Source organism: Tupaia chinensis, unplaced genomic scaffold (assembly GCF_000334495.1).
Source record: "Tupaia chinensis unplaced genomic scaffold, TupChi_1.0 Scaffold000311_2, whole genome shotgun sequence".
Taxonomy (NCBI): Eukaryota; Metazoa; Chordata; class Mammalia; order Scandentia; family Tupaiidae; genus Tupaia; species Tupaia belangeri.
In genome coordinates, this window is record NW_006159803.1 from 1,026,828 (window position 1) to 1,034,576 (window position 7,749).

General features: G+C 38.6%; 2 protein-coding genes across 4 annotated transcripts in view; both read right to left on the reverse strand.

The window, feature by feature from the left end:
* The window catches only part of MSANTD4 (Myb/SANT DNA binding domain containing 4 with coiled-coils), an 83,157-nt gene that overhangs the window by 60,726 nt on the left and 14,682 nt on the right, over nt 1-7,749 (reverse strand). The gene's annotated exons all lie outside the window — the stretch shown is intronic.
* The window catches only part of KBTBD3 (kelch repeat and BTB domain containing 3), a 31,453-nt gene that overhangs the window by 8,979 nt on the left and 14,725 nt on the right, over nt 1-7,749 (reverse strand). For all 3 annotated transcript variants that reach the window (XM_006150939.3, XM_014588774.2, XM_006150940.3), the window contains one exon: nt 289-530. In XM_006150939.3, coding sequence (XP_006151001.1) covers nt 289-518 — 230 coding nt within the window. In that variant the 5' untranslated portion in view covers nt 519-530. The remainder of the gene's footprint in view (nt 1-288; nt 531-7,749) is intronic.

The window sequence follows — 7,749 nt, forward strand, 5'->3', positions numbered from 1 at the left end:
GGGTGGGGGGGGGTGTGTGAGGCAGTGATTTCTCATGTTCCCTCTCTTTCTGTCTCTTGTCTTTGGTCAATGCACATACTGATAGCAAAAACCAAAACCAACAGAAATAGGTAGTATTAAATTCTCCTATGCAAAAATTACTACTTAATCTTGGTTCTCATTATTTTTTTCTCTTAAGAATTAAAAATTACTCTTTCATGCTCCTGCGGCTGACAAATGGAGTGTAGTTATAAGACATAACTTAATTATAAATATCATAAAACCTGAGGCATAGACAAGGTAAAGTACCTGAAAAAGTCACTGCATGCTGCTAACACACAACGATGACATGGGATTATTTCATCTTTCATAATTATTTTGAAATCATAAAAGATATTTTGTTCTCTAAAATTCTGTAGTACACTTAGGATTTTCTGTCCATGGTCTTCTGACACAAGGAAGTTGTTGTTTTCAGATGGAATTCCATTACATGAGCTTCGTTGATTGAAATCATATGAATTATCCATAGCCAATTCCATATGTTCTTAGAACTGGAATGAAAAAAAGATCACCGAAACAGTAGCAACTTAATGAAATTCTCAAACTCTAATTTGCCCTCTTAGTGTCGTTATATAAAAAATGCTAAGAATATCACAACATAGTAAACCTTGTTCTAAACATTTTTTCTCAAGACATTTAATAATACATGCTTTTTGAATTTTTAATGTTTATTGGAACAAAACATTTATTATGAAGGAATAACATTCAGGGTTCTATAATTGTGTTAGAAAGCAAATTTTACAACTTGTATAAACAGTTTATGTAGGATCTCACTGCACAAGGCGTTACTGTTACACATAAGACTCAATATTTCTATAGTAGTTATTATTTGGATATATATTCAGCATCTTCCCCTCCCCTTCCATCCGTTTTTTTTCTGGTAGCAAAGCTGTTAAAATGTTGACCTGGGGTGAGGGGCAGCAAGTGGCATGGTGGTGAAGGCACTTCCCACATGGCCCACTCTGAGGTTCGTGTCCTGGCTTGACAGCTTGAAAAATCGAACCAGGTATGTGTGTGTGTGCATGCCCAAGATCCTGAGGGGAGAATAGAGGAGAAGGGACTGTGGTGTGGTCATCCCCCTAGGGGGTGATTTCTCATTTTTCTTCTCTTTGTCTCTCTCTGGTGAGCACAGGTACCCTATGGCAGAAACCTTAAAAAAATAAATAAATAAAAAATGTTGATCTTGGGGCTGGCCTGTGGTCTAGTGGTTAAGGGAGCTGGATCCCACATTGCAACTGCAATTCAAACCCTGGTCCTGGTGGGTTGAAAGGAATGGTGGCACATGTGCATGTATGCCTCAAATCCCGACAAGATGGAAAGATGAAGATTGCAGCATGACCATGCCCTAATGGGATATGCTTTTTCTCTCTCTCTGTCTCTCTCTGGTAAATGAATGTACCCTATGGCAATTAAAAATCAGTGATCTTAGAGCCCTTACAATATGCCTCTAAAATTAGACTTTAAGAAGAGAATTGGTTGAAAACAACAAATGGTAGATTGTATTAACTAGTTATTGTAAGAAGAAAAAGGAAAGCATTGGTCTAAGTTGACTTATTTAAAACCAGAAGGGAAAACAGCATATAGCACTCTCTTAAATGTATTCTCTCCATGTGGTTGTGCTTCTTTGCAGCATGGCAGTCTCTGGGTAGCTGGAATTCTTGCACAGTTCCTTGGTTCTCCCAGAGTAAGTGTTTTAAGAGACACAGTTGGGAGCTAGAGACTGGAGAAGTAGTCTGAATGGTCTTAGTGTATCAAAGCTCCATTCTATCACTGAGACATTCTATAGCTGTTCAGTGTAGTAACTTGTTAGCCATGTGTAGCTATTTAAATTTAAATCACTTATAATTAAATACAGTTAAAAACTCAGATCCTTGGTTGCTATAGTCATATTTTAAGTGGTCAGCCACATGGTACGATAGTTAATTATTTTTGTTTTAAAGAATTGTTTATTTGGGACCAGCAGATGGTATAATGGTTATGTTGCTGGACTCTCATGTAGTGGACCACAGTTTGAGTCCCAGACCTGGTGGCTTAAAACTCAAGCTGAGCGTGTGTGCGTGTGTGTGTGTGTGCACCCGCACGCGTGCATGTGAACAAAATCCAAAGAGGAAAATGGAGGAAAAGGGATTGTAGTGAGGCCATCCCCCTGTGTGTGTGTGTGTGTGTGTGTGTGTGTGTGTGAGATTTCTCTCTCTCTCTCTCTCTCTCTCTCGCACGCATCCTATAGCAAAAACCTCTCCATCAAAATCTCTTTCTCTTTTTGTTTTGTTTTTTTTTTGAGAGGTTTTTGCCATAGGGCACATGCGCTCAACCAGACAGAGACAGAAAGACAGAAAGGGAGAAATAACCCCCATGGGGGATGGCCACACTGCAATCCCTTCTCCTCCATTCTCCTCTTGGGATCTTGGGCATGCACACACAGGCGCCCGGCGTGAGTTTTAAGCCACCAGGTCCAGGACGTGAACCACGGTCGACTACATGGGAGTCCAATGACATAGCCATTACGCTAACTGCTGGTCCCAGCAAAAATCTCTCTTAATAAATAGTAATTTTATTTATTATTATTAAATTTGACCAGAGTGAAAGAGAGAGAGCAAGTTAGAAAGTAAGGTGCCAAGTCTGGGACTTAGACCACAGTCAGCCATGTGGGAGTCCAACCCCCCAACTACCTTGTCACCTACTAGCCCCACGATTGTTAATTTTAATGTGTCAACTTGACCTGGCCACAGGGTGCCCAGATATTTGGTTAAGTATATTTCTGGGTATGTCTGAGAGGAGATAGGATTAACATTTGAATCAGCAGGCCAAGTAAAGCAGATTGTCCTCCCTTTGTGGGTGGATCTCATCCAATCTGTTTGAAGGTGTGCATACATAACAGCCTGACTGTCTTCAAGCTCGGACACAGGTCTTCTGCCTTTACTGCCAAACTCAGACTAGAACTGTATCATTAGTTCCCCAGTTTGCTGACTGCAGATCCTAGGACTCCTCAGGGACTGTAATCGCTACAGCCAATTCCTTATAGTGCCTCAGTTTCTCTTTCTGTCTGTTTCTAACTGGTCGATTACAGGTTCTGCTTTTCTGGAGAACTCAGATGTAGCTAGTATCTATTGTATTATATATAAAGCAAGTATACTACACTTCTATCATCACAGAAAGTCCCATGAGATAGCTCTATACTATATGAAAAATAGTGTGCCTGTGTATTTTTATATGTGTAAATGTGTGTGTGTGTGCACACGCAAACATGCATATGCATAAAGGAAAGTAATAGTATGTAATTGACAGTACTGTCCAAAAAATAAGTTGCTTGCAGAAATAATTTTGTGAGTAGTGTTGTGCATAATTGTATACAGGGAGACCTGTTAAGAATGAGGCTAGTTCTGAGGCCAGCAGGTGGCATGGTGGTTAAGGTGCACACTCCCACATGACTGATTACAGTTCGAATCCCAGACCTGGCGGCTTGCTTTTTCACTTTCCTTCTCTCTCTGCGTGTGTCTCTCTCTGGTCAAATTAAAATAAATAAGAATAAATAAAATTTAAATAAATAATTCTAAAAAAAAGAATGAGGCTAGTGCAGTGGCACGGTAGTAATACAACACTGTGAGGCTGACGCCATATGGGAAGGTCCTCAGTTCATGTCCTGAGGTATATGCTGGGTGTGCCACATATACCCGTGATCCTGGCTGTCCAAAGCTGGGGGTGGACTGTGGCTTGAAGACCCTGTTCTGGGTGCCTCCTGGTCTGTCTCTGTCTCTCTCAGAAAAAAATAATAAATGTTAATAATGAATGAAAGTAGGTATCATTGAGGAAAGGAGATAATGAGAGGCTTGGGGGCAATTCTGAAGAAAAGTAAGCAAAGAAACAAGTGAAAGAGCTAGATTGGGGGGAGGGGGGAGAATGCCTAGATTTAAAATACTTGAAATTTTTTTCCCAGAAATTTAGTATACACAATAGCTCTTATATATATGAGATATTTTAACAAATAAAAATCATACTTAACATATATGTTATATTATAATAATACCATGGTAAATTGTGGTATGATGATTGATATCTACATTAAAGAATTGTACTAACAGATATACTGTTTTAAGTATTTGTAGCAATGTGAGATACTGGCTGGCCCCTTTCTCCTTTTCTGAGTCTATAAAATACACAGATTTGAAATATCTTATCTAAAAATAATGTATCTTCCCAAGACTATAATACAATGCTGTTATAACAGATAAAGCAGAAATTAGGACTATTTCTTTTAACTGACTCATAAACAAACAAAAACAAAAAAATAAGCTTCAATCACAAACAGCTAAGTAGCTGGTTGGTAATAATACTAGGAATTTCCCATCAGAACACAAACACATCCACATAAGGCAAATACATATGTGCAGCCAGTCCAGTAATTTATGTACTTTATTTTTAGGTTCTGCCTGTGAAAGTTCAGGCTGTTGAAGTGGAGTTCTCTGAAACCCTCTTTAAGTTTTAAGTACTTTCTGATTAAAATATTTTTCTTTGTTCAAATGAACTCTAAACTTAATTTATCTATAGTTTTTATTTTAACAATATGAAACAGAAGGAGTAGGTTTTAGAAATGTATAGATATGAGATCCAATGTGTTATATGTGAGGCAAACAACTTTTTAAAAAAGAATAATATAAAAATTACTTATTTATTTGAGAGGTTTTTGCTATAGAGCCTTTAGACTCGTCAGATAGAGGGAGACAGAAAGAAGAAATGAGAAATCATCCCCCCAGAAGGGATGGCACTACCACAGTCCCTTCTCCTCCATTCTCCTCTTGGGATACTGGCTGTGCATGCACACACACCTGGCATGAGCTTCAAGCTGCCAGATCTGGGTCTTGAATTGCGGCTGACCACATGGGAGCCTAGTGCCTTAACCAGTACATCACCTGCCAGCTCCAGTATCTATCTTTCTACCTACCTACCTACCTACCTACCTATCTATCTATCCATCTGTTGTGATTTTCAGGTTGCCAAGGCCAGGACTTGAACCATAGTAGGCCATGTGGGAGTCCAACACCTCAACCACCATACCATCTTGCTGGCCCCAATGCAAATAACTTCTAATCTTTGATTCTCATTTTCTTCACTTGTAAAATGGGGATAAACTATACCTATCTAGTTGTGTTATTGAGAAGATTAAGAAGAATACATAATTTTGGAGCCAACAGGTGGTGTGGTGGTTAAAGGCGCTGGATTGCCACATGGCGAACCATGGTTCGAGTCCATTTACCTGGTGGCTAGCTTTCTTGCTCACTTGCTCTGGTCAAATTAAAAAATAATTGTAACAAATGGAAATAAATAAATAAATAAATCTTAAAAAAAGAATACATAATTTAGCCTATAATATGTGCCAAATAAGTAGAAGTCAGAACTTAATTTATATAAATAATTTAAGGCAAAAAAATTATTTACATGACATTAATTTACTCATAGATAGAGGGGGAAGGGACAGGTGGAACAGCTTCCTAATAATACCTAAGGCTTAAATAAAAACAAAGTTGAACAAAGAGCTATCATTGTAAAATAGCACTACCCAGAATGTCAGGATCAATGAAGGATGAAAGAGAACTGGTGAAAGGCTTGAGCCAGCCTCTGTTATTGACTCCACAATGATAAAAAGGAATGTTTAAAGAGAATAACCACGGACTATTTATACTATGCAAAAGGGCAAACAGAGAATGTAAACAACAGTATGGTCATACTTCTGTCCATGCTAGATAGACAGACAATGGTTAATGCTGTGTAAAGGATCAAAGGTTCTTCACAATGGCACAGTGTGGCGTGGGTGTTTCTTTCAGTCTAGTTCTCCAGTCTAGTTAAAGGCTAGAGCTCCAATAACCCTGTAATGACAATGAAGGGTCTCTCAGAGCCTACCTCAGAAAACCACAGAACGTCTGGGAGACTCAGTCCAGACCACCTCAATATCCTGTGGAACTGCTCTATATTCTCATCCACTAAAAGGTATTTACTTAATTCTACGTGTTAGTTAGAAGCAGAGGATCAAAAGACAAACTTATAACCTTAGATTCCTGTAGGTTTCTAAAAGTTCTCTCAAACATTAAGACCATAGGTGTTTCAGATATATCTGAGTCACATGAAACATTCCGAAACAGAATTTATTACCTGGGCTTGTAGTTTATCCAGTTGGGAAGAGATGGGCAAAAGGACACGGGTAAATACTGAATTCAGATGGTTTCTGATTTATAATGGTTCAACTTAATGATTTTTCAAGTTTATAATGGTGGGGAAAACATTATGTATTCAGTAAAAACTGTACTTTGAATATTTCAATTCTGATCTTTTCCTGGGCTAGTGACATGTGGTATAGTAATGCTAGGCTGTGGCAGCAAGTTGCTGCTCCATCAGCCACGTGATCATAAGAGTAAATAATCTCTACTTAGATTATTATAATCAGCCCAGTGAACCGGGCTGCCAGCATCTTTCAGATAACATATTTTTGTGTGTTCGTATTACAACATGTCTATAAAATGTCAGTTTCTAACTTACAGTATTTTCAATTTATAATGGGTTTCTCAGGACATAACTCCATCGTAAATTGAGGAACATGTATACTTGTTTCACAACATTTTCTCTACGTGATCAATATATACTTTGAAAAGCTCATGGAAAATATGAATCATGAAAAAACTATACATGGATTTAAAAGAATTTGCACCAAAATAAACTTATACCAACTGGTTATAAAATATCTGCACAGGGTCTAGTTCAAGGTCTGAAGAAGGATAAGATATCCATTTAAAAAGAGTCCTATCAGAATAGCATGAATTGTTCTAAACTGAAGCAAGAAGAAACATCAAATTTGGGTAAGCTTGGATAGAAGAACAGTGAAATCATTAATGCTTTATATAAACTTTATGGGGGATAATGCCTCCAAAGGAATAAGCAGTTTACAAATTCATAATTCATTTTAAGAAAGAATGAGGGAACCAGCAGTGGGCGTAATGGCTATGTTGCTGGACTCCCACGTAGTCGACCGCGGTTCGAGTTCCGGACCCAGTGGCTTAGAACTCACGCCGGGCGCATGTGCGTGCATGCCCGAGATCCCAAGAGGAGAATGGAGGAGAAGGGATTGCGGCGTGACCATCCCCCCGGGGGGTGATTTCTTGCTTTCTGTCTCTATGTCTCTCTCTGTCTGTCTGGCGAGTGCACGCGCCCTATAGCGAAAAACCTCTCAAAAAATAAAAAGAAAGAATGAAACAATATTGAAGATGATGCCCACAGCAGCAGACCATGCACTTAAATTTGTGAGAAAAAATTAATCTTATCTGTATTCTACTTGAAGAGGAGAGTGACTGGGGCCAGTGGGTGGCATGACGGTTAAGGCGCTGGACTCATAGCTGACTGCAGTTCGAGTCCTGGACCTGGTGACTTGCTTTCTCACTGTCCTTTTCTCTCTCTCCAGTCAAATTAAAAAAATAATAATAAATAAAATAAAATGCAGTAATTTTTTAAGAAGAAAAAGAGGACAGTGATTAACAGAAGAAATAAGAGCCAATACCAGAGACATTTCAGTTGGTCTAGTGCACACAATTATGATTGAAAAAGATGAACAAATTTGGGTTCCAAAACTGCTGTGGACAGATCAGCTGTAGACAAAACAGCTTTCAGTGGGAATTTTAAGAAAGTGGAGTTAAGAACATGAAGCACTTCTTTAAAGAACTATAACGG